This window comes from Capricornis sumatraensis, chromosome 3, assembly GCF_032405125.1.
Source record: "Capricornis sumatraensis isolate serow.1 chromosome 3, serow.2, whole genome shotgun sequence".
Lineage (NCBI taxonomy): Eukaryota > Metazoa > Chordata > Mammalia > Artiodactyla > Bovidae > Capricornis > Capricornis sumatraensis.
Window position 1 is genome coordinate 135,734,838 of NC_091071.1, and position 27,625 is coordinate 135,762,462.

Sequence of the window (27,625 nt, forward strand, 5' to 3'; positions counted from 1 at the left end):
CCTTCAGCTTTAATTTGCTAAAGTCTTTCCGGGTTTAATTTCTCAAGCACACTCCCAATCAAGACTCTCAGTCTACCGAGATTTCTCTAGGGCTCCAGCTACTAGCCTCAGGCTTTAGATCCAGGTGAGAGGCGGGGATACGGGAAAAAAAAAAAAATGAACCAATCAGGAAGGAAACACGCGACGGTGGCTGATCAGGATCTTTTCTAAAGCGGCTGCGCTGCGCGCTCCCGGTGGCCGCGGCTGCGCACTGTACTGGTCTCCATGGCGCGGCCTCGGAACCAAGACGAGGTTGAGTAGACTCGTTTTGAATTTTCTCCCCTCTGCTCCAACACTTTGTGGACTTCCCTTCTCGCCCTCTAGGGCGCTCTGCGGCGGCGGGACTAGGGAAGTCGGAGGTTTGGTAGAGCTGTCTACGCCGGCGGGCGAGACGCTACCTCCCAACCCGCTCCCCCCCCCGCCCTTTCTTTCTGCTGCCTCCTCCTCCTGTCACCTCCTGACCCGCCGGGTCCCTGAGCAAGCGCCAGCCCCCGCCCCCGGGAGCCGCGGGCCTCAGTGGCGTCTTCCGGGCCCCGCCTCGGGCCGTGTTCGGGGCCCCACCTGAAGAGGCCTATTGCTCCCCTCCCCGCCCCCGCCCGGACGGGGGCCCCGGACCCGGGACAGGCAGGCTGGAGGAGATCCGAGTTAGGTGTGAGGAGGGCTGCCGAGCCTGAGTACGCACTGGCACGGAAGAGGAGGACAGGACCCCTGGGCGGGAGCGCCCACTATGTGGTCCTTTGCGCGGCCCCGCTTTTCAGGGTTCTTTTTTCTCTTTATGACATCCTTTATACCTTCCTTAGGCTTCCTTGGTCGCTCAGAGGGTAAAGCGTCTGCCTACAATGCGGGAGACCCAGGTTCAATCCCTGGGTGGGGAAGATCCCCTGGAGAAGGAAATGGGAACCCACTCCAGTATGCTTGCCTGGAAAATTCCTTGGACGGAGGAGCCTGGTAGGCTACAGTCCATGGGATCGCATAGAGTCGGACACGACTGAGCGACTTTCATTTTTATACCTTCCTTATGGAAGGCGAAAGGCGTCCTCCCACACCTTCTCCCTGCGCTTGTTTTTTTTTTTTTTTCAACTTTTTTTGGTCTTGACATTATCCAGACGCCTATATCTTATTCTCAAACGGTCCAGAGAAATATTCTAATGGAATGTAGTTGTTTTTCTGAGGGAGGATGGATGGAGATATACTATCCAGCTCTCACAGTCGCTTTTTAAGGCGTTCGCCAGAAAAGCTTCAAGAGGGAGGCTTAAAAAGACAGCATTTTAGAGTAAGGCACAACTGGATTGCAAGATTGTGGGCAAAGCGGGCCGTGTGCAGGTGTAGACAACTGAAGCGTTCCTCTATTACGTTGCTTAAAGATGTACTACAAAAGACATATGGTGTTTAAGTCAACCATAGACTATGAGAAGGAATTTGAGCAATTATAAGCGAAAAATAATCAGTTAACAGAGCGCAGTGATAATGAAACTAGGAGTATTTTCAGTTTACTCACCTTCCTAGAGTGCAGGCTGTGGAACCTGAAGGCCTGGGTTTAATCCTGCCTCAGCTTATTTATGAACCTCTCTGTGCCACATCTTGGTCAGCAGTGAGATTAAGTGCCTCATAGTAGATGTCAACTATTCCATGGTTGTCCTTTATGTATTAGTTTAACTAGGAGCTCTGCGGATGTGAACAACTTAAGAAAGACTAGCCTCATGGTTAGAGGAATAAGAAGAGAAAACCTCTGTGCTAATGGGTCTAGGAAAGGACTGGGCTTGCAGATAGAAGCGGTGGCCATGTAACCACGTGATTCATTGTAATTGTGAGGGTTTGTATGCATTATCTAGACCACCTGAAACTTGAAACTCTCAATTGAAGTCTTGCAATGTAATACATAGTTTTGAATTTGGTGGAAGTAAAAAGAAATTTGACAACTTCAAACATCATTTGCCTTTAATCATAAGTGATTCTTTAGTTACAGTAGTAAAATTGTCTGAATTTAAAATCAGAACCTGAAATAAATCTTATAGGTTTTTCAGATAATTTTTAGTTGATAATACATTATTTGTTAAAATGCAGCTTTAAATGTGTAATCAGGTTAATTCATTTTTAGCTATCGATTTGAAATTTATCAAAATAAGAAAATACTATTGTGATACTCAATACAGGTTCATCCTAATTCGAATGAAAAATTTTTCTATAATCAGTAAGATACAGAACCTAAATATGTGCTTAATAAGATAAAACTTCAACTTGCAAAGTAGAATGTTGAATTCACTAAAATACGTTTTTCATTTGACTGAGACTTTTAGTTAAGGGATACAGTATTATATCCCTTATATGGATATGTAAGGAGATATATATATATATATATATATATATTACTTTTAGTTATTATAACACTTCTAGTTAAGGTGTTTCAAGATACCTGAACGCCTAGTATGAGGGCTTTGGTTTTATTTCATCAGTGGCTTATGTGTCATAGTCAGTGTTTCCTTTATATAATACCTAGAGTAGTTAGTATTTTTACTTTTGAATGTTTCTCTTAATTATTAGAACATTAACATCAAGCTTTTGGTTCTAATGATTTCCTACATGATTTGTTTACTAAGGTCCTTATGGAGACTCTGTTGTCTGGATAACTACAGTTGGAAAATGTTTCCCTTTATTAAACTTTTGTCTGTATGTAATCGCATGGTGTGGTATGATATTAATACAAAGACGGTGTGGGTGTTGGAGTCCTATTGATTTTGGTGATTTTTTTCCTTCTTAGTTTAGAATCTGAGCTGTAATGTTATGTGATCTTAAGCAAGTTACTTGACATCTTTGGTTTTCTTATCTATAAATAGAAATAATAAGGTCTATCTCAGAATCATTGTGGAGATTAAATGAAATAATTTGTAAATCCCTCAAAGAGCAAAGAGATAAAAAGAGGTATGTACAGGGTAAGTAATAAGTAGAAACCAAGGTTACAGGGAAGTTTCTAGAGAGGGCTGCTGCTGCTGCTAAGTCACTTCAGTTGTGTCCGACTCTTTGCGACCCCATATACGGTAGCCCACCAGGCTCCCCCATCCCTGGAACTCTCCAAGCAAGAACACTGGAGTGGGTTGCCATTTCCTTCTCCAATGCGTGAAGGTGAAGTCACTCAGTCGTGCCGGACTCTTTCTGACCACAAGGACTGCAGCCCACCAGGCTCCTCTGTCCATGAGATTTTCCAGGCAAGAGTACTGGAGTGGATTGCCATTTCCTTCTCCAGTAGAGAGGGCAAACCTTAAAAGAAATACTGTGAATAGTGACCTTAAGTTTTTTTCACTGAAAAATGAAAAGTTGAAATGTATTGCTTATTGTTTATATATATTTGAGTACATTTACCATTTTGATGTTGCTCTAACACACTGTAACTTTCTAAGTCCATCTGTTAAAAAATACTTTGTAAAATATTTGTGAACTAGGAGTCTTGATGTAATTTTTGACACCACTGATTCATAGCAATTTTGTATACATCATAGAAGGAACATTTATATTGTTTTACCTACCCTAAAAGATGAGGGAAATTGTATTTTCTAAAGTACTTCTGAGCAGTATTTTTTTAATGTAGTTTAATAAAGATCAGACACTAATTTTAAATATAAGATTTTAATATCTTTTAAATCTTGGGACATTAATCAAGGTACCTAGAATTAAGAGAAACTCTAAACTCAAGTGGCTTCATCTTTCAATTAATCTGTTTTGGGATTTACTCTTAGATTATTGGCTTTTAACAGATAAATTTTACCACACAAATGCTTCTAGAGAAAACAACAGCAAAACAATCAAATATTAAGACAATTTTTTAGAACTTAACAGTGAGAATTACCTTTAATGTTTTGAACAAATAAATTTGCTGTTAAACAAAATCAAAACAGAGGTAGCCCTATTACAATCCACGGAAATTTGAGTAACTACAGAGTGAATGGCGTCTTCCCCTCTACCATATATTCAATACATGTGTATAAATTATAAAAAGCCCCTTTTTCCTATGAATTTAAAACATTCTGATTTAACAATTTCTTCCTATTTGCTTTCGGTATAAGATAAAATCCACTTTTTAAAATGTGACATGAAATATTCTATAAAGCAGTTTGCCAGCAAAATTTAATGGCCTTAGTGTGGGTTCTGAACGCCAATTATTTTTAACCTTCTAGATTATAGATTTAATGCTTTCTTTTTTCTTTCTGTTCTCTTTATCCCATTCCATACTACTTAGGAAATAAGCTTATTAATTTAATCCCAAGATTTTATGGGAGGTGCTCTATGAGGAGGGGGCCCTTTATTCTCAAGCTTCTGTGGCTCCGAATTAGTAAATATGTCCAATCACTAAGTATTTCCCTTGTGGAGAAAAATGCAATTTACTGTGAACATCTTTGTTTCTGTAGTAGTTACAGAATGTGAGAGTTTGAAACAAGGCCTTTGTCTGAATGCCCAGCACAGAGAGGTAATGGCAGTCTTCCATAAAGGTAGTTCCAGGCTTTGTTTCACTTTGAGTTAATTGTTGGGTTAACTATACCAGACTGGTAATGGCTACAGTAAAATCTGCATAACAAAAGCTAGTAGATTTCTCTATGTGTAGGAAAATAAATATACATTGAATACCTTCTCTTTACAGAAAAAATGCTGCTGTGAAGACATAATTATAACTTTCACATAAATGAAGTCACAACCATCATGATTTAGTGCTTCCCAAAGAAGAAATTCAGTGGAAAAGAGGGTATTTCTGGGGATAGTAGAATGCGTGAGACCTGAATTTAAACTTGAGCTACTGCCTGAAGGTAATAATTTTATTTTTTGACTAATTGAAAGTAACAGCTCTATAAAAGTTAACTATTCTCTTTTACATATTAATGAAAAAGTCAAATTACACGTTTTGTATAGGTACTTTGTTTTGTTTATGGTTACCAGTTGGAATAGAACATTTTATTCCTAGCAATTTAGTCTTAATATCTTCATTCTTTGAAACCTTACTTTGAGGTGGTTAATTGAAAGTTAGGGATAATAATCTATAGTATGTGCTGACATCGAGGTTAGATGGGAAATTTGGGTATTTTAAGTCACTGCAGTTGTCAGGATTGAGGAGTATAATGCAAATTGATGGAAGAATTAGGGAAGGCAGGAGTAATAGTTTTCACTTTATTCAAATTATTTTTTGAAAAGGATGTCTGTAATTTTAAAAGTATTTTTCTCCATTTCAACAATAAATCAGGTCAACAGATATTGACACCCACTTTTTCTTATAATAACCACAAAAGCCTTTTTTATCATGTAGTACTACTCCATACTAAATGTACTGCATAAAGGAAAATTTTGAGTTTTGAATTCCCAGAAGACAGTAGGAAAGAAGTTACCTTTCTTCCATTTGTAAAATTCCAGTCTGGTCAAGGAGAAGGCAGTGGCAACCCACTCCAGTACTCTTGCCTGGAAAATCCCATGGACGGAGGAGCCTGGTAGGCTGCAGTCCATAGGGTCGCTTAAGAGTCAGACACGACTGAGCGACTTCACTTTCCCTTTTCACTTTCATGCATTGGAGAAGGAAATGGCAACCCACTCCAGTGTTCTTGCCTGGAGAATCCCAGGGACGGGGGAGCCTGGTGGGCTGTCGTCTATGGGGTTGCACAGAGTCGGACACAACTGAAGCGACTTAGCAGCAGCGGCAGCAGCAGTCTGGTCAAAGTTCTGAAGTAAGTAGTTTATATGTGGCAAGCGTCCTGTGTTATTATCCCATCCCTTTTCTAGTGCGGGCTTCCCCTGTGGCTCAGCCGGTAAAGAATCCGCCTGCAGTGCTGGAGACCTGGATTCAATCCCTGGGTTGGGAAGATCCCCTGGAGAAGGGAAAGGCTACCCACCCCAGTATTCTGACCTGGAGAATTCAGAGAATACAGTCCATGGGGTCACAGAGTGGGGCACAGCTGAGCGACCTTCACTTTCACTAGTGCCCTTCTCCAGGGCACTCATCCTGCCTCCCTCTTCACTACAGCGTCTCACTCAGGCCTGCAAAATCCCTTATAAAGTGCTCTGAGCCTCAAACGTACTTGCTTTCTAACCTCCAAGTTCCAATTTTTCAGGGTAGTTGTTTTTAACGTATGTTAAAGGAAAAAAGTTATTATATAAATATATACAAATTTGTCAATGACTGATAATCTCTCCAGAGTTTTTCTTTTTAAGAAAAAAGACCTTGTTAACTCCAATGAAAATTTCATTGATCAAATTTCAAATAGGGTAAGGGAAAGCAAGTGAAGAAAAGTGTACATAAACCAGTAAGGGGTGATTTGCAGTGGACTCAGGGTACATATTAGGAAACTGAGAGTAAGTTTTCAGAATTTTTCCCCTAAGCTGTTTTCACTTTTTACCTCTCTGTCCTAAGGTCTGCTTTTGGATCTGTTTACAGAATATTTTCTCAGTGACTGCAATTCCTGCATAGTTAGAATTCTAGCTTTTTCATGAGGTCAGAGATGTTTAGATTTCTTGTAGGAGGGCTTTTGTGTATTAGAGACTGCCTGTAATTAAATTTCAACCAGGAATAGTTGAGAACAGAAATTAAGAATTTCTTTAGCACGTTTAGTTTGCCAACCTATCAAAAAACAAAACAAAACATGAAAACCATGACTAATGAAGAAAGGGATTCCTTGATGGGTCAGCAGTAAAGAATCAGCCTTCAGTGCAGAAGACACAGGAGATGCAGGTTCCATCTCTCTGAGTCGGGAAGATCCCCTGGGGAAGAAAATGGCAACCCACTCTAGTAATTTTGCTTGGAAAATCCCACGGACAGAGGAGTCTGGTAGGCTATAGTCCATGGGTCACAAAGAGTCAGACATGACTTAATGACTAACAACAACAAATAAGTCTTAATGCCTTACATGTAAAACTGGACTAAGTAACTAAATCACAGTATTGTTGAAAGGATTAAATAGAATGACATGTATACAACACTGAGCCTAGTGCTTTACTGTGGTAAGTGCTCAATAAATGATAACTGTATAATGCTGAACCTCAATTTACTTTTCTATAAATTGTTGATACTAGGTCCTACATCACAGAACAAGAGTAATTATTAATAATACTAGCGAGTAATTATTAAGTGAGCTTCTATGGTGACTCAGATGGTAAAGAATCTGACTGCAACCCAGGGTTTGATCCCTGGGTCTGGAAGATTCCCCTGGAGAAGGGAATGGCTACTCAATCCAGTATTCTTGCCTAGAGAATTCCATGGACAGAGGAGCCTGGCAGGCTACAGTCGATGGGGTTCGAAAAAAATATAAGCGTTCAGTAAGCATTAAATTATTTTATAGCTGTGATTAAATTAATAATCCTTATTCTGTGTTAATAGTGCTGATATTTAAAAATTAGAATAAAGTCTTAAAATATTTCTTTTTTTTCTTTTCATCAAAGGTTTTTATTTCAGCTGCCTAAGGACTTTGGCTTTCTGCTTTCTGGTTCTGAACACAGCCTAGATTTTCTGACCACTGGGAAAGGGCAATCCAGATTCGTTGCGACCCCATGGACTGTAGCCTGGCAGGCTCCTCTGTCCATGGGATTTCCCAGGCAAGAATCAAAAATATTTCTTAATGTCACCATGTCTAGACAGTGAATATCTCAATGTATTTAATTTACTTAAAAAAATTGTATTCTTGACAGCAGTAGTTTCAATTTTAAGTCCCTCAGTAGGACGTGAATTAATTGGATCTAAACTCTGTGAACGTTTTTTGTTTGAATAGTTATTTTTATACTCAGTGCACATTAGAAGTCAGTCAATAAATGACAGTTAAATTAATTTTGGAAGTCATCAGGGTAACCAACTATTAGGAACATAAAATCTTAGAACTGAGTGGGATCTTTAATGAACTAGTAATTGGAATTCAGAAAAGTTGACATTGGTTTTTTTCATCAAATCTAGACTGACCCTTTGTTTTTTACTACATGCAAGATGTTGAATTTAAAACAGTAATATTGAAATAGAACTTGTAGATCATCTGAAAATGTAAGACTTTTTGTAATTTTTTAAAGATAGTATAGAAAAGTACATATAGAAGCTTTATACTAAGCCCAGGTAAATTTTGATTACATCAATGAGATGACTGACGTTTAACAGATTTTTATCTTCAAGAATCAAATTATTTATAGATAGGTGTATTTTTAATCTTAGTTTGCATAATTATAGGTAGTAGGAATAATTTATTAGGTACTGACAGTGTCCTGGGAATTGCACCAAGCCCTTTGCATACATTATTTTGTTTAATCTTTTTAACAGCCTTGTGAGGGAGATGCAGTATAAATGCCAATTTGCAGGAGAGAAAAACTAAATCTCAGAATAGTTAACTAAGTATAAAGCTGAAATTTAAACCCAGACCATTTGACTACAGAACATTGTCTTCAACTGTTTTATACAGTTTTACAGACAAAGCATTCTCAATTTTTATTTTATAAGTTAATGAAGAAGTAATACATTTTCTTGTTCATCCTAACTGCAGCATTGTCCAGAGTACAGTAACTTAACCAAAAATTTCAAGATAATGTTTAAATTCATATACTATGGTTTGTTACTGGCTTTAGTTTACAGACACTCTGATTGCTTTTTAAATATAAGATTTTTTTTTTTAGAAAGGTTTGTTTTGATTTTTTTGGCTGCACCACGTGGCATATGGGATCTCAGTTCCCCAACCAGGGATCAAAACCCAGGCCTGGTGGTGAAAGCACTGAGTCCTAACCACTGGACTGCCAGGGAATTTCTTCCTTTTTTTTTTTTTAAACCCTCTTCATCCATATCTCCCACTGCCAACCCCCTTGCTTGTGGCAACCACCAGTCTGTTCTCTGTATCTGTGAGCTTACATTTGTTTAAGATTCCACATATGAGAGAGGTCATACAGCATTTGTCTTGCTCTAGCTATATAGTTTTATGGCTTCTTCAGTGAAGTGTCCTTCAAATATGTTGCCTACTGTTGATTGGGTTGTTGTCTTATAATTGACCCAAACCAGTTCTTTACAGAGTTTGAATACAGAAAAAGTTTTTTCTAAGTGTATGTTCTGCAAATATATTCTCCTGATCTGTAATGAGCAAATTTCATCACTTTAAAAAAGTCCAATTTGTAGACTTTTATCTTTTATATTTCATGCTTTTTGTGTCCTGTTTAAGATATCTCTGCTAAACACAAAGTCAAAAGATTTTCTCTACTGCTTTTGTCTAGAAGTTTTATAGTTTTATAGTCTATGATACATTTCAGGTTACCCTTTGATATGAGGTAAGGGTCAAAGTTTATTGTTTTACATACAGGGATTTAGCAATATCCCCAGGGAGTAAGGCGATTTTGGAGGTATATGTGGGGGCAAAATCGCCACCTGTTGAAAACCACTGCACTACACCTAATCTTTTTGGAATACAGATTTCTTCCTTTTCAAAGCTTGCCATTCCAATGTTAAGTGGTATAACTTTATGTTATGGTAAGAGTTGTATGTATATAATCTCCATCTGCACCAAAATATCTTTTAAAATTATGTAATGCTATCATATGGCATATCTCATAAAATTAAACATTTTCATTTAGAGTAAATCTTTGTAAAATGAGAATTTTAGAAGTGTCTGAAAGCATGTAACAAGTGTCTGTCGCATAGCAGCAATCTTAATAAACTAGTACATGTGTATAATTAAGGATAGGGTGAGTAAACTACATAACACTAATCTTGGCTCTGCCTTGAATTTACTCTGGTGCCTTTGCAAATCATTTAACAAATTTATTTTCTTAATCTTACAGGGTATAAATGACTTAACCTAAGTTGTATGGGGTAATACAGAGAGATGAGGAATTTATTTAAGACAAACATTCTATAAAAATATTATGTATTTTATTTGATCAGGCATTTAAACTCTTTCAGCTATTAAACAACAGAATAAAATGGAATTGAATATGATATCAGCATGGAACAGTCTGTTGATTCATTAAAAGTCAACCATAATGATTCTGAAGAGTCAAAAACAGATTCTCAGGTATTTAAAGTAGGAATTCAACTGGGAACTTTTTTTCCATTCAAAGGGAAAACAAATAGTGTTATATTTAATATATTCAAGAATTTTAACATTTAATTTTCCATAATCCTGTCATTTATTTAATTTTATATTATAGAACTTAATAAAGTGATATATTCATGAAGATTTATGTATAAAGATCTGCATGTTGAATTACATTTCATCATTTCACGTTGTATTCCAATGAACAATTTTCAGTAAAATAATAATAAAATTCAACAGTTTCACTTAAGAACTCCTGTCTGTATCATTCTGAATTGATAACCCTTACAAAAAGTAAAGTGAATAATGAACTGAAAAATGAATGTTTCCATTTTTTTATCATAAACATTCTATGTTTTAAAAAATTACAAACACTCAAGTGACTTTTTTGTTTACAAAAGCATCTAACCTATATGGACTCCAGTGAGCCTTCTTTTGGACAAGATGGTTCGCCTAGAGTTTTACCCGTTACTGCTCCTGAAGAGGACAGTTCACTCACATCTCAGAATATACCAGGGCCCCTGACTCAGACACAGACCCTTTCTGCAGAGCAGTTCCATCTAGTGGACCAAAATGGGCAACCTATTCAATATGAGCTTCAGTCATTGGGGGATTCGAACGCACAAATGGTGAGTAGGTTTTTAAAATAACCAATTTTCTTCTGTTTGGCAAATGTATTAGTCTAACTTGATGACCTTAATTTTTTGACACTATTGATTTACATTCCTCTGAAAACACTGTCTCTATGATACTCATTTTTAAGTTATGTAAGGATTTTAAAAGATTTCCTAGGAATTCTCTGCTGGTCCCGTGGCCAACACTCCATGCTTTCTTTGCCATGGACTCAGGTTTGATCCCTGGTTGGGGAACTAACGCATGCTGTGTCATGCAATTAGAAATAAAATGAAATAGATTATTTCCTTTCACAACTACAAATAGTACTTCAAACCAATATAGCCCAGCTACCACCTTGTCTAGGCAAACTTGTGCTTTGAGACCAGTTGGAAATGTAGTGTAATTGGTAACTAGTGCTAAGGTGCCAGAGCTTACATATAACTTACATTTATTTTTTGTTTATACATTTAACTGAACTCAAGGTTATTTGCTCTATCAGTATCTCATTTACTGATTTGCATGCCACATGCTGGTGTGCTTTCTTGAAGAAAAAGAAAGCAATGAAAGTACCAATGAAATGATGGAATTTAGACATACCCTTATTGATTTTGTAGGTCTATTGATTTTGTAGATGTCATGTGAATAACAATGTATAAAATTGAAAATGGTGCTTTAAACTGTTAGGCAGAAGTATTTATGACCAAGTTCATAAGTTGAGTAATAAAGGTGAAAGATGGTTTTGATTGAAATAAAATTGAGAAAAACTCCTAAATTGCTCTCTGATTAATAATATACTTATATTAGCAATAATATGAACAATAATATATCTGTTTTGGTTGTTTTTTCAAATTTTCCTGCAGTGAATTTTAATTTAGTGATAAAAATTACTTTTAAAATCTTAACTTCAAATATCAATTATGCTTAAGTAGGCAACCATTTATAATAACCCAAAATTAACCTTTGTTTTTGTTTCTAGTCTAGAGCATTCTAGAGTTAGTAATCTACGTCCTTTGGCTCCCTTTTAATCCACCTAAATTTTGGGGTTGAGAGTTATTGACTGAGAGGGGGCTAGTTGTAGACAACTTTTTTGTGTTATGTTCAAGCTCAACATTTTCTGGGCTTCAGGACTGAAATGCAAAGTAAGGGTGAGCTTCTGTAACCGTACTGTTATCACCATCAGAGATTAATAAACAACAAATAATTTAGATGTGAACAGATCCATTTTCATATTTCATGTTCAGAATGAAATACTTCTGTAATTTCCCCTGATATTTGACATTTATTCTAGTTTCTATCAGAACATTTAGAAAGTCTGTATATTCTAATGGAAGGATATGAGTCTGAATGTATAAAGGGTGCTCATTTTACACATGGTAACTTTCCTAAAAAGCATGTTAAAATTATTTATTTATCTGGGTCTGAAAAAAGTTGGAGGTTTCATTCTCTCTGTAATTGTATTAAATTTTCTATCTGCAGTAATTATAAAGGTGATTTTTACACTGTTTGGGGTAGGAGGTGATATAGAGAGTTATTTGAAGTTGTGAAATAAGGAAGCATGTCATGAACTTGGAAATAAATGTAAGCAACAAAATGTAACTAGTTACTTTCTCCAAAGATCAGAAGCTGGTGATATTCTGGGAAACTTAGTGGAGATTTTTAATTTTTATTGTTTACTTTAAAATAGACTTTTAATTTTAAGATCAGTTTTAGGTTCACAGTAAAGTTGAGCAGAAAATACAGATTTCCTTCCCATATGCCCCCTGCCTTCATATATGCATAGATAGCTTTCCCCATTATCAGTATCTCCTAACAAGTAGAGCTTTTTGTAAGAAATGACTTTTTTTTAAAGCTATCAGTGAACTAGCAAAGTTTCTGTAGTGGGTGAATCTCCTATGGATGGGAAGAGGTTTTAGAGTGAATCAGGGATGATATTTTTTATTTACTAGAAATATTGTGCACAAAGAGCCCAGTAAATATAAAACTACTCATTAGCCAAGATTTTCTGATAATTTTCGTGGTTGCCCTCAAATAGAATGTATTGCAGCAGATGATTCTTCAAAGCTATGTTTGTTTTCATAGCGAAGATTAAAAATAATTACTTTTTTGGTAATAGAAGCAGTAATGTTATTATCACCACTGACAAATTATATGAATTGAAAATAGTTTTTAAGGTACCAGGTGGAATAAGCTAAGAAAATAGAGGAGAGTCTTTTTCACTGTTGAGAACCAGTTTCAAAATTAAGAGGATATTCCATAAATTATTCTTAATTATGAAATTTCCATATGGTTGAATAAATTATAACTTTATTTTATATATATATTTATTTGGATTTAAAAATAACTACAACACTTTCATAAGAATGAATGAAATATTTTTCACATATATCTAATCTGATTTATATGGAAAGAATTTAAAACTATTATTATTATTGTCTTTTAAAGTCCAGCAGGGTTTTTGTATTGTTTTTTTTTTGTCTTTTTTTTTAGGTTAAGTAACATCATCAGGTATTGGGAGGCAACATAGTACACTTGCGATTATGGGTAGAAGACTAAGGCAGTACAGAGTAGTGGTTAAAAGGAGTAGGACTGCTTGGGTTTGAATTTCAGCTCAGAACTGTATATATAGCTCTGTTACTTTGCATGGGTTTTGTAGCCTCTGTGTGACAGTTTCCTCGTGTATAAAATGTATATAGTTCATGAAGATTAAGGTACTATGTGGAAAGTCCTGCCACTAGCATGAACTCAACCAATGAAAAGCAGTTGTCATCATCAAGGGTTTACAGTGGTTTTTTTCATGCTGAGGTGATAAGAGGTATGGCAAGATATGTTTAGCTCAAACACGATAAACGTTGGGGGAAGGAAACAATTCCTAATCTGAATTTCTGGGAAATGTTTATGATTGTACTTAAGGCATTCTATTTTGTTGCGGTTTAGGTTTGTTGTCAACCCCCCCTCCCCCAAATTTAAAGTTTTTCAAATGACCCTCTTGAGTAAGAATACTGTCTCTATCAGGCCATTAGTAATGTTTCCATGTTTTAAATACCAAAAGGGAGACTTGAGGTTGGAATGCTTAAGGAGAGTTTCCTGCCTTAGGGAAGACTGAGGACAGGGGGTTTTGGGTAAAGCAGTAAAACTGTTAGTAGTTTTTTAGGTAATAAAGTTTATAAGGTGTCTAGAAAGTCTGGAAACAAAGGATAAACTTATTTTAAAATAATATTTTGGTTATATTTTAAATCATAGGCTCAAAATGTTTTTCTTCAGCTTACATGCTTTCTCAGGTTACATTCCTCTAAATTTGAGGCAATGAATTCATTTGCTAAACTGAGGGAAAAAAAAGGAAATAATAAATACACAATTTCCATATGTTTTCAAACTTTGGGGGCACTCTGTATTATTCCTTATGGATCAAGACAGCATATAAAAAATGCAGAGCTATAAAAATCCTGTTTAAACATTTTATAAATTACTGTTTTTAAATGAAAATTAATCTATGAGACTAGTGATTATCACACAAATAGGTCAAATGTGTGGATAATACAGTAAGTAGAAAAAAGTAAATTATCTTTAATCCAGTCAGAGACTTGTTCAGCTTTCTAAGTAATTAGACTTCATACCCATGCAATGATTAAGATCATAGAACATAGGGTCAGATTACCTGTTTTGAATCCTAGCTTTACCGTTTATTAACTGAGAGACTTTGGGGGGAAATAAAATGTTATGTACCTTGTGTTTACATCTATAAAGTGAGGGAAATGATAGTATCCGTTGTTGAGATAGGCATGTCTAACAGTTTTCTAAGTAGTGATTCTGTTGAATCATTATAGACTTATGCACTTGATTTTTTTAAAATGCTTCCAAGATGATTGTTGCCAGCCCATCAGAAAATGGACAGGTGCTGCGTGTAATTCCATCTCCCCAGACAGGAATGACACAAATGATTATACCTCAGGGACCACTTGTGGATGAGAATAGTCCTCAAGGTGAGTAATTATGGGATATAGGGGATTTAAGAATGTTTCAAAGAACAAATGTATATTTCAGAAAATCACCCCATGAAAGTCAGTGCTAAAGTGGATTTCTTTGGGTAAGATTGTGAACTGAATGATTAGAAAAAGTTTCTTAGCCCAAATAAATTTCAAGTTCATTTTTCAACTCCTGTCTAGGTTAGCTGTCTATTTCATTTTGGAATTCTATGAAGCTGGTTGACTCTTGCTTCCTCCCAAATGACCAGTGAGCATAAAATAAATTCTTCTTAACTTTAATAACAGTAATAATAACAGCAATAATAACAAGAACATAGTGCTAATTGCTACTGGAGACATTTTATATTTGTATTTTTATCCATATTGTTGTTAGGCATGTGACATTCATTTGTAAAATGTTCTTCTCATCTCCTCTTTGCTCTTTTCTTCTTTACTTTGCTCCTTCAGATTGCGAAAGAATCATTCTCCTTATTTATTTTATTCTTTCTTTACCTATTTGATAATATCCCTATTATCCCTATTCTCTTCCTTTTGCTTTCTTTCCTTTTCCATCTATTTGAATCTCTTTTCTAACATCATAGCTACACTGTTGTGGTTTTTTCTTAGATAATGATTTAGGGTAGATATTCTTAATTTAGTGTTATGATTCTGTGTCTTTGATAGCAGTTGTTAAAACTTAAGAGAAAAAAACATAGTTTGCAGAAAACATAAACATGATATAGAAACAAAAAGGAGTTAGTTTTACATTTTCCTCTTATATTGTGGTTCTTTTAATATAAGTTGCTTCTGCCATTTTTATATCCTAGCTGTTCAATATAAGTTCCAAAACTTAATTATAAAACTTCAATAATCAGTTTTACAGTTTAAAAGCAAGTTTATCAGAGAAATTATCTGTAAAGTATAAGTTTTATTATCTTTAGCTTCAGAGCATATCTTCCCTTTCCTGTTTCACATATATTAGTTTCAGTTAGTTACATTCTCATCGTCTTTTAAAGTATTAATGTTGCTTTGCTCTTATTCTTGTTAAGATGTCTCCGAAGAGAAACCCAGTGACAGAAACTTAGCAGCTGTAAGAGTGGATGCTCTAGCAGACGGTGACAGTAGTTACATTCTTCATCCACAGGCATCCCTCACATTGCCCAAAAAGACAGTGACCAGGTGAGTCAGTGAGAAAGAGGAGCTCGTCTTTGTATATCACCATGGAAGTCACTTTTCACGATATCACATTTAAGGCTGGCTGCCTATAGAGAAGATCAGAAATGCAAGGAATGGAACAAGGCATCATCAAGTACATCCTTCAATCATTTTAATAGCATCTTGGCAACAAGGAAACTACTTAAGAAGCTGTAAAAGATCAAAGCGCTACTTTACCTCAGTGACACTTGCCTGTTATTTTTGAAGAACTCTGAAAACGGCTAGCATTAATAGAGTTTTTAAAATAAATATCTATTCTAGGTCCTATAATTTTTAATGGTTCATCACATTTTATCACCTCTGTGGTAAATTGTTTAAAATGTTTTTGTTGATATCTATTTCAGCTTTTATTTTTGCCATAAAATAACACTCTTTATAATAATTTAGGGAAATACAGACATGGGTTTTGTATTGATATTTTAATTGTTCTATGAAAATATTTTAAAGTAAACACAAGTTAAGTGACATTTAATCTTAAACATAATATCGTGTTACTAAGTCACCTGAAGGTGGTTTATTAGCTCATTTTTTGTTAAATGAAAAATGTATAAGAATACAAAATAAGCTCTGAGAAAGACATATAAAGCAGTTGAATTTGTTGAAACTACAGGTATTTGGAAAAACAAACTTAGACTTTACTTTAGCAATTGATAAAATAGTAGTGATTGAAGAAAAGCATAGTTACAACCATCAGAATAATCTTTCATCATTACAGTTTCTCCTTGATGACTTCAGTATTGTCTTTGACTGGCAAGAGGAAAAAGCAACTGAATGCTCTGTGTGTCTATGTACCTGGTAATATATATTAATATATATTCTCACCTCTCCCAGGATACTCGAAGAACCTCTTTTGGCTCCACTCCAGCCACTTTCTTCTAACACACCTATATGGGCCTGCCGTCTTAGGAGCTGTGAGGTGAGTTAAAAAGTAATCCTTACGTAGATTGACTTAGTTGGTTATAAATATAATTCATTGTCTACTTGAGTATAACTAATAGAGGCGGTGTCTGTAATATTTTATGTTTGTGCTCCTCATCTATAATTTTATTCCTTAGGGATTATAAGATCTGTTAAAGCAGAGATCATTCAAATCCCTTCATTCTTCACTTACATTTCTTCTCTTACAATCTTTTCCTTGTCTTCCATGAAACTTCATGTTTCTTTATGTTTAATCTTTTAATCATTCCTTCACTTTCTTTGCTTGCACTTTTTTGTTTTCATATTCTCAGTGGAAATTCTTTAAGGTTCACTGTTTGACCTTATCTTGTTTCTCTGTTTCTTATCCCTCGAAGAGCTTCCTAACTTTGTTGACTTTCAATTCTCACTTTTATAAAAATGATCCCAATTCTCTATGACCAGTTCTTTAATTCTTCCCTTGCTTTTGTCCCAGATCTCCAGCTACTTACTTGAAGCTTTACTTGAACTTTACCTCAAATTCACCATAGCCTAAACAGAAATTATCTAACATACCACAACTAGCTCTACTTCCTAAATTTTTTGTCTGTATAACGACAAATACCATTTTCTTAGATATAAAGTTTTCGATTAATTTTTTTCCCATATTTAGATAATCACCTGATATTTTTAGTTTTTCCTTTAAAGTGGTTTAAAAAGAGCCTCTTCCACATAGCCTTTTATAATCTTGAACTCAGTTATAGTAACAGCCTCCCCATTAATCTCTGACTCTTCCATTTCTAGTCCTTACTGTGTGGTTTTCTAAAACTAGCAATCTTTTTTTTTTTCTTGATGTGGGCCATTTTTAAAGTCTTCATTGAATTTGTTACAATATGGCTTCTGTTCTGTATGTTTTGGTTTTTTGGCCATGAGTCATGTGGGGTCTTAGTTCCCTGACCAGGAGATTGAATCCACACTCTCTGCATTAGAAGGTGAAATCTTAACCACTGTACCACTAGAGAAGTCCCTAAAACTACTTATCTTGACATACTACTTTCATTATCTTTTCTCACTGCCCAGTAAGCTCAGTGTTATTTTTTCCACATCATTTAGCCACTTGTTACTAGCTTTCAAAATCATTCATAATCAGTTATCACTTAATCTTGTCCTATTTTATTTCTTACTTCTCTCCAGTTTATCTTTGATTTGTATTAGCCCAGTCTTCTTACTTTATACTAGCACTTTAGAATCTTCCTTTATGTCCCTCTTCAATTGTTTTTATATCCATTTCCTAATGTTATTTTTTTCCTTGTACTTACCTTTCTAACTACTATTCTTCAAATCCCAGTGCAAGTCCTATATATCTTTTCTGAAATATTCGAATGCCTATTTCTCTCTCAAAATTCTTTGAAAATTATTACCATAACCATTCTTCATTATTTGCTAGCTTGGGTTATTCATTATTACATACATTTAGACTATATACTTTTTGAGGAAAGGGATCATGGTTTTCTACATATAAACCATACATGATAATTAGTATTTAATTATTAAAATGCTTCATTGTTTTAAACATTCTTAATATACAAGAAGGAAAAGCATTATGTTGGTTTTAGCATTTTGAGGAAATTTCTTATCATGAAGTCAAATGATGTATTACGTATGTTAGGACATTATCACTGTTTTTGCTTTTCTAAGTTACATACTTGTATGTATGTATAGATAGTAAGATTTTTTTTCCCCTCACCTTTTTGTTAGTCATGGTTTTTCAATGGTTTCTTCCTAAAGTTACTATTCTTGTTGTTTGATGAAGGGTTTTGTTGTTGTTGTTTTTTTTAAAAACCAGAACGATTTGTCAACCATGAAATTTATATATTTTTGGCTCTGCTGGGTCTTCATTGATTCTTGTGCAGGTTTTTCTAGTTGCAGCAAGTAGGGGCTCCTCCTCATTGCTGCGTGTGGGCTGCTCGTGGCAGTGGCTTTCCTTGTTGTGGAGCATAGGCTCTAGGCGCACGGGGCTTCAGTAGTTGCGGCTCCTGGGCTCTAGAGCGAGGGCTCAGTAGTTGTGCACAGGCTTAACTGTTCCATGGCATGTGGAGTCTTCTCAGACTAGGAATCGAACCCGTGTCCCCTGCATTGGCAAGCGGATTCTTATCCACTGTGCCACCAAAGAAGTCCTGATGAAACTTTTTAAAATCATTATCATAAACTTTATTAAATGCTGTAGACATTAAAGCATTGGCAATTAAGTGGCCAAATTACTTCATTTTATACCATGATACATTGTGTAGCTTATCTAACATCATATATCTTGCAAGAAATTAGTTGAAACTGTTTAACAGCCTGAATTAGCTCCAGTGAAGGATTCTTTTTTTTTCTTCAAGCTATATCAATAGTGAAAAACATTTTTGGTTAATGACTGAAGAAGTATTTTATGCATTTTGCTTTAAAATATTGTTTCCTAGTCCTTTTTACTTTTTGAGTTTCTATTAATGATGTTTTTCTTATAGGCATTTTTAAGATTTGACCAAAATTTATTAGTTGGAAAAATTTCAATACTGAATTAAACTTTTATCTCCTGATATGGGTTTGACTATATTGTAGTTCTGAACTTTTCCTTTCACTGACAACATTATATACTCTATTTTATTTGTAAAAACATGTCATGGCTAGACTTTATGTCCCTGCTTTTATTTGTAGGTGATATTTTGATGAAGTATCTAGGCTAGAAGAAAATTCATAAGCACAGGCATTTTCATTATTTTTAAGGGAAATTATAGATAATGTATTGTTTGGCATTAGATTGTCTCTTTTTTATTACGGCTCAGAGTATACCTACAACAGTGTGTTCATACCTTACTTTTGTTAACTTTATTCTTGCCAGGTGAAATATTTAGTCTAATTAGGATCAACAAGATCCCTGTTCCACATTTCTGCTCTTATTCCCTATAAGGGAGAAACGTGAAAGTGAAGTCGCTCAGTCCTGTCTGACTCTTTGCGACTCCATGGACTGTAGCTTGCCAGGCTCCTTCGTCCATGGGATTTTCCAGGCAAGAGTACTGGAATGGGTTGCCATTACATGGAGTCAGTTCTAGATCTAAATGCATTTCAGTTTAAGTGATCACAGTTAAAAAAAAATTCTCTATTGGTATAAAGAAAGAAAGAAAGTGAAATTGCTCAGTCATATCCGACTTGCAGCGCCATGGATTACCAGGTTCCTCTGTCACTGGGATTTTCTAGGCAAGAATACTGGAGTGGGTTGCCTTTCCTTCTCCAGGAGATCTTTGCGACCCAGGGATTGAACCCAGGTCTCCTGCATAGTAGGCAGATGCTTTACCATCTGAGCCACCAGGGAAGTCCAATTGGTATAGAGAAGTCTGTTGGTATAGAGACAGCTTTTTTCTTAGTTGAGAGATAGATACTATCAATTTATTTACATTATAAATTTATACATTGCCTTGTTTCAGGGAGAATTTAAGACAGCTTACAAAAATACTTAAAAATAAATTAGCAAGGTAGAAGTTAAAATGGAAGCTGAAGAATAAAGAAAAACAAGAATGGAATTATGAAGTGAAAGTAAGAATGTTTATCTTAATGAATTATATGTGTGTGTTTACATGCACACACATCTGTAATCTAAGTATCTACATTTAAAAAGGGGAAACCTAGTTAGTTACTAAGGTCTGTATGTGTTAGGTAAAAGTAATTATGTTAATTTCCATAAGATAAAAGAAAACCTAACTATTTTTGATACTAGGCCAGAATTTCTCTCAGACGAAGATCTTCATTAAAAGAATATTGATATAATAAGCAAATTCTTTGACATCATTTTTTATAAGAAATAGCCATCACAATTTTCATAGGTTTTCAAATAGATTCATTCATCATATCAAAATCTTATTTCAGGAACTTCCCTGATTGTCCAGTGGTTAAGACTCAGTGCTTCCACTGCAGAGAGCATGGGTTGGATTCCTGGTCAGGAAACTAAGATCCTACATGCCTTGCAGCCAATAAATAAATGAACAAATACATTAAAAAAAAATCTATTTCAGTAGAAGAAGCCCCACAGGGAACCAGTACTTTGTGGCTAATTTTATGTTGATCTGGTTGGATCTGGGGGTAGAATTTTATTTGGGAGAATGAATACATAATATGTTCTTCAAGCTATCTTCACTAAGTATTAATTCTCTCAAACAAGATTTTAATAAAGATACTTTGGCAGTGAGTTTGGCATTATACTCTAACAAACTACTACAAAATATCTATTTGATGATGATGTTTGCATTCAGCTCAGACCTACTGGTTGTAATAGACACCATTGACCTGAGGGCAGAAATGATGTTCTCTTTTGCAAGATTATGAGTCTTTCATCTTAGGCAACCACCTTATTAAATTTCTTGTACAATGAAGCACATTTGTTGATAATTTTGTTTGAATTTCTACATGCAGAAAATTGGAGATTCATACCGTGGCTACTGTGTAAGTGAGACTGAATTGGAAAGCGTCCTAACATTTCACAAGCAGCAAACACAGAGTGTTTGGGGGACCCGCCAGTCTCCGAGCCCAGCCAAGCCAGCTACGCGCTTGATGTGGAAATCCCAGTATGTCCCCTATGATGGAATCCCATTTGTCAATGCAGGTACTTTAGTAAAGATTTATTTTTAAAAAGTTCAGCAGCAGCCATGATCCATTGTGAAAATGTGATTTTCCTAAGGTGATACATTTTTATTTTGGTAGATGACAACTGACTGTTAATTGGTGAAAATGTGTATTAAACTGAAAAGAAAACTTACAGTAAATACAATCAATTATTTTATGTTGTAAAATTATATTTTAGTATGTTAGGGTAAATAAATAATACTTTATACTGAAAAATGAGAAGTAAAAAATAACTAAATTCAAGGTAGACCTATTTAATAAAAATTAAACCATAGAGCAGTTTTATTATTTTAAGTATGTGTAGCTATTGTAGTTGGGTGATTTCCCCCCATCCAATCCAGATATTCTTTCCTTCTGTCTTGATTTGTCTTGTGGGGAAAAAAAATCAGTTTGTTTTGTATAGCTTATAACTCTGGGGATACTATATAGGATTGGTATACAGTTTGGAATTATGATATAGAATTCTGATATTCTGACATCAGGTGTGTTACAGCATTCTCAAACACCGTGCTAGTGCTTACTAAAGCAATAGAGTTTCAAGCAAGTCCCAAAGTGTCATCCTAGGACTAGTCAGACCACAAAGAACCTAAGATTAAGTTGTTAGTTTCCAAACTATGTTGGGTGAGCAATTCTACCAGAAGAGTTGTAGACTCATCCTGGACCTCTGAGGGTAAAGAGAACTCCTTAGAGAAAGATGAGATAAATGTAACCCCTTCTGCACAGGTTTTATTCTGCTGCCTAGTTCTAATCCCTTTTTTTTGTTTTAATTAATTTATTTTTAATTGAAGGATAATTGCTTTATAGAACTTTGTTATACTCTGTGAAACATCAATATGAATCAGCCATAGGTATACATATATTCCCTCCCTCTTGTCTAATCCCTTCTTAACTCTCCTCAGGCAGCTACTCTGTGAATATGGTATGTATTTTTGTACTTCATCATACATGTTTGTATTTATAATATTTTTTTATTATTCTAAATATTTTAAAGTATACATAAGTAATAAAATATAGATATTATTAAGTAAATTTTTCACTTACTCATTTTGAAACTCTCTCCATGATATTTACAGATTCTGGTTAATTCTATTTCATTATTATATAATTTAATATCATATAATATGGACTATTACATAATAATAAACTGTTGCTTAAATTTGGTCTTTTCAGCCTGTGACCAAACTGCAGTTATTTTTCTACTAATGATCATTTATGTTGTCTCCAACTTTTCAATATTACAAAGAATTCTGTAGACTAACCTTCAAAATACATATTTTCTGTTCAGAAGTGTAAGTAGTTTTCTAGAATATTAGTTTGAAACACAGTTTCTGTGGGTCAGAAATCCAAACTAGTTTTTCAGTTTTGTGTGCATTAAAGTAGAATTGCTGGGTTGTGAAGTATTCTCACTTTGTCTTCACAAGATTATCACAAGTTTCTCTCTAAGATGATAGTTCAGGTCCAAATCCCTTCTCTAAATTTTTTTTTCCAGATGTATTTCAGAATTCTAAATTTTTTGGATTATAATATGATAATATTACAGAATGCTCCCAGCAAGTATTCTATAGGCAATATTACTTGCTCAAACCCAGTAAGACTTTATAGTTACAGTAAAAAGAATAAATAAAGACTATAAATAGCCCCATGAAGTTTGCACCAGGTTTTACAGCCAAATGTATTCCAAACAATTTTGTTTTCTCTGCTTTTTAAATTTCAAAATCATACATGAGGGATTGACAACCTGTATTAATTTTTAGTCCTTTCAGCAAGTATGAAAACTTCCCTTTCCCACATTTGTTCTATGATTTAGCATTGTCATATTTAAAAACATCTTTATATTATGGGAATTTTCATATGGACATCAAAGTAGAGGTGATAATATATGAAAGTTCATAACTCCATGTATCCTTTCTCCAGCTTCTACAAGTATCAGCATGTGCTCAGTCTTGTGTCATTTATATCCCTATCTACTTCATTCTCGAAGGTGATTTCACAGGAAACTCCAGATATTATTTTATCTATAATTACTAAGGTATATAATATATACTAAAGTATATGTCTGAAATATAAGAACTCTTTATATATATAAATGTAACAACAGTTCCATTATTGCACTTTAAAAGAATTAATACCAATTTCTAATGTCATCAATTATCCAATGTTCACGTTTCCACTTAGCTCATAATTTTTTTTTTCAGAGGTTTGTTCAAATTCACACGCAGACCAAGTTCACAGATTAAATTTGGTTAAGTTTCTTCTCATCTAAAAATTTCTCTCTTTTCCTCTGGGTAGTTTGTTCTGTAGAGTTTGCCATATTCAAGATTTTGCTGCTTCCGTCTCAGGTGTTTTTTTTAACATGTTCTTTTATCTCCTTTATTTCCTATAAACTGTTAGACAGGAGTTTGATTAAATGAAGATTTAGTCTTCATTAAAGTGTTTTGGAAGAATACTTCATAGGTGTGCTGTATACTTGTTATTGCTACCTATACAGCATTTTTAACTTTTAAGACTGATCAGTAGATTCAGTTGTTTTAGAGTATTGTCAGATTTTTATTTTTGTCAATTTGAGGAGTGTGAGAGTATTTTAGTGTTGTTTAATTTGCATTTCCCTGCTTACTAGTCCATTTGAGCATCTTTTTATTTGTTTATTTAATATCCTTTTTTTTTTCTTTCTGACTTGCCTGTTCATAGTCTTTGCCCATTTTTCTGTTTGGTAGTTAGTTTTTATTTAAAAAAATTATTTATGGTTCTTTTATTCTGCATATTAATTCTTTGTTTTATGTATTATAAAATAGTTTCTCAAGCTGATTTTCCTTTACCATTACTTAGAAGAAGTTAGTATCATTTTTATCAACATTTTTATTCATGATTGGTGTGTTTGGCTTTATATTTGCAAGGTTTGCTATACCCTACATAGATTAGGATATTCAGCTTAGCATCTTAAATTGTATAGTTTTCACATCTACTTACTTGTATTATATATTGCAGTGTAACAAATTACCCCAAATGTGGTGGGTGAAAACTACGAACATTTACTGTCTCACAGTTTCTGTGGGTCAGAAATGCAGGAGCAGCTTAGCAAGGAGGTTCTGCTGCAAGTTCTCTCACAAGAATGCAATTAGTTGGCTGGAGCACAGTCATCTTAGGGCTTGCCTGGGGGTGGATCTGCTTCCAAGCTGACTCCTATGGCTGTTGGCAGGCTTCTTTCTTGTTGGGTGGGCCTCCTCACAGAGCTGCCTCACCATATGACATCTGATTTCACGAGAGAGAACAACTGACCAAGAAAGTATCTTAAGATGGGAGTCATAGTCTTCTTATAACTTAATATCAAAAATAAATCCTGTCACTTTTGACATCTGAGCCACCAGGGAATCTACAAATGGACACACCAGATGGTCAATACCAAAATAAGACTGATTATATTCTTTGCAGCCAAAGATGGAGAACCTCCATACAGTCAGCGAAAACAACACCAGGAGCTGACTGTGGCTCAGGTCATGAACTCCTTATTGCCAAATTCAGACTTAAATTGAAGAAAGTAGGGAAAACCACTAGCCCATTCAGGTATGACCTAAATCAAATCCCTTATGATTATACAGTGGAAGTGATAAAGAGATTCAAGGGTTTAGATCTGATAGAGTCCCTGAAGAACTATGGATGGAGGTTCATGACATTATACAGGAGGCAGTGATCAAGACCATCCCCAAGAAAAAGAAATGCAAAAAGCCAAAAGGGTTGTCTGACGAGGCCTTACAGATAATGGAGAAAAGAAGAGAAACAAAAAGCAAGGACAAAAGGAAAGATATACCCACTTGAATGCAGAGTTTTAAAGAATAGCAGGGAGAGATAAGAAAGCCTTCCTCACTGATCAGTGCAAAGAAATAGAGGAAAACAATAGAATGGGGAAGACTAGAGATCTCTTCAAGAAGATTAGAGATTCAGAGGGAACATTTCATGCAAACATGGGCACAATAAAGGACAGAAATGGTATGGACCTAACAGAATCAGAAGATATTAAGAGGTGGCAAGAATACACAGAAGAACTGTACAAAACAGATCTTTATGACCCAGATAATCACGATGGTGTGATCATCCACCTAGAGCCAGACATCTTGGAATGAGAAGTCTAGTGGGCCTTAGAAAGCATCACTACAAACAAAGCTAGTAGAGGTGGTGGAATTTCAGTTGAGCTATTTCAAATCCTAAAAGATGATGCTGTGAAAATGCTGCACTAAACATGCCAGCAAATTTGGGAAACTCAGCAGTGGCTACAGGACTGGAAAAGGTCAGTTTTCATTCCAATCCCAAAGAAAGGCAATGCCAAAGAATACTCAAACTACCGCACAGTTGTACCCATCTCACAGGCCAGCAAAGTAATGCTCAAAGTTCTCCAAGCCAGGCTTCAACAGTACATTTACCATGAACTTCCAGATGTTCAAGCTTGATATACAAAAGTCAGAGGAACCAGAGATCAAATTGCCAGCATCCATTGTATTATTGAAAAAGGGAGAGTTCCAGAAAAAATCTACTTCTGCTTTATTGACTATGCCAAAGCCTTTGACTGTGTGGATCACAACAAACTGTGGAAAATTCTTAAAGAGACGGGATACCAGACCACCTGACCTGTCTGCTGAGAAATCTGTATGCAGGTTAAGAAGCAACAGTTAGAATTGAACATTGAACAACAGACTGGTTCCAAATCGGGAAAGGAGTATGTCGAGGCTGTTATATTTTCACCCTGCTTATTAAACTTAAATGCAAAGTACGTAATGAGAAATGTTGGACTGGATGAAGCACAAGCTGGAGTCAAAATTACTGGGAGAAATATCAATAACCTCAGATATGCAGATGACACCACCCTTATGGCAGAAAGGGAAGAAGAGCTAAAGAGCCTCTTAATGAAAGTGAAAGAGGAGAGTGCAAAGGCTTAAAACTCAATATTCAGAAAACTAAGATCATGGCATCTGGTTCCAGCACTTCATGGCAAATAGATGGGGAAACAATGGAAACAGTGAGAGACTTTATTTTGAGGGGCTCAAAATTATTGCAGATGGTGACTGCAGCCATGAAATTAGAAGACCCTTGCTCCTTAGAAGAAAAGTTGTGACCAACCTAGATAGCATATTAAAAAGCAGAGACACTACTTTGCCAATAAAGGTCTGTCTAGTCAAAGCTGTGGTTTTTCCAGTAGTCACATATGGATGTGAGAGTTGGACTATAAAGAAAGCTGAGCGCCAAAGAATTGAGCTTTTGACTGTGGTGTCAGAGAAGACTTGAGAGTCTTTTGGACTGCAAGGAGATCCAACCAATCCATCCTAAAGGAAGTCAGTCCTGCATATTCATTGGAAGGACTGATGCTGAAGCTGAAACTGCAATACTTTGGCCGCCTGATGCAAAGAACTGACTCATTTGAAAAGACCCTGAGGCTGGGAAAGATTGAAAGTGAGAGGAGAAGCGGATGACAGAGGATGAGATGGTTGGACGGCATCACCAACTCAATGGACATGAGTTTAAGTAAACTCCAGGAGTTGGCGATGAACCGGGAGCCCCGGCATGCTGCAGTCATGGGGTTGCAGAGAGTCAGACATGACTGAGCGACTAAACTGAACTGAACTGTACTGAGCAGTGAAGAACTGATGCTTTTGAACTGTGATGTTGGAGAAAACTCTTGAGAGTCCCTTGGAGTGCAAGTAGATAAAACCTGTCCATCCTAAAGGAGATCAGTCCTGAATATTGATTGAAAGGACTGATGCTGAAACTGAAACTCCAATACTTTGGCCACCTGATGCAAAGAACTGTTTCATTGGAAAAGACCCTGATGCTGGGAAAGATTTAAGGCAGGAGGAGAAGGGGATGATGGGATGAGATGGTTGGATGGCATCATCGACTTGATGGACTTCAGTTTGAGTAAGTTCTGGGAGTTGATGAAGGACAGGGAAGCCTGGTGTGCTGCAGTCCATGGGGTCACAAAGAGTTGAGCACGACTGATCGACTGAACTGACTGATGACTTCTGCCATAGTCATTAGAAGTAAGTTAATAAGTCTAGCTCATGCCCAAGGGGATGGAATTACCAAGGATATGAGTACCAGGAGCCAGGATCATTGGGGGCCATCTTAGAGGTTGGTAATCATGTGATTCAAACAGCTCAACTAGAAATAAGGAAATCAATTATAAAAGGAAATAAAAATATAAAAGACTTTCATATTTGTTAACAAATGTAGCAT

At 35.6% G+C, this 27,625-nt stretch overlaps 1 protein-coding gene across 3 annotated transcripts in view; it reads left to right on the forward strand.

Moving 5' to 3' along the window:
* The first annotated feature begins 9,968 nt into the window (after positions 1–9,968).
* The window catches only part of CARF (calcium responsive transcription factor), a 38,331-nt gene continuing 20,674 nt past the window's right edge, over positions 9,969–27,625 (forward strand). Inside the window, exons 1-6 of one of the 3 annotated variants that reach the window (XM_068968797.1) lie at positions 9,969–10,046; positions 10,460–10,687; positions 14,533–14,653; positions 15,685–15,814; positions 16,682–16,766; positions 21,194–21,383. In XM_068968797.1, coding sequence (XP_068824898.1) covers positions 9,969–10,046; positions 10,460–10,687; positions 14,533–14,653; positions 15,685–15,814; positions 16,682–16,766; positions 21,194–21,383 — 832 coding nt within the window. Of the gene's footprint in view, positions 10,047–10,459; positions 10,688–14,532; positions 14,654–15,684; positions 15,815–16,681; positions 16,767–21,193; positions 21,384–27,625 lie in introns of those variants that run through there. The other 2 variants (XM_068968798.1, XM_068968799.1) reach the window with 2 other exon arrangements.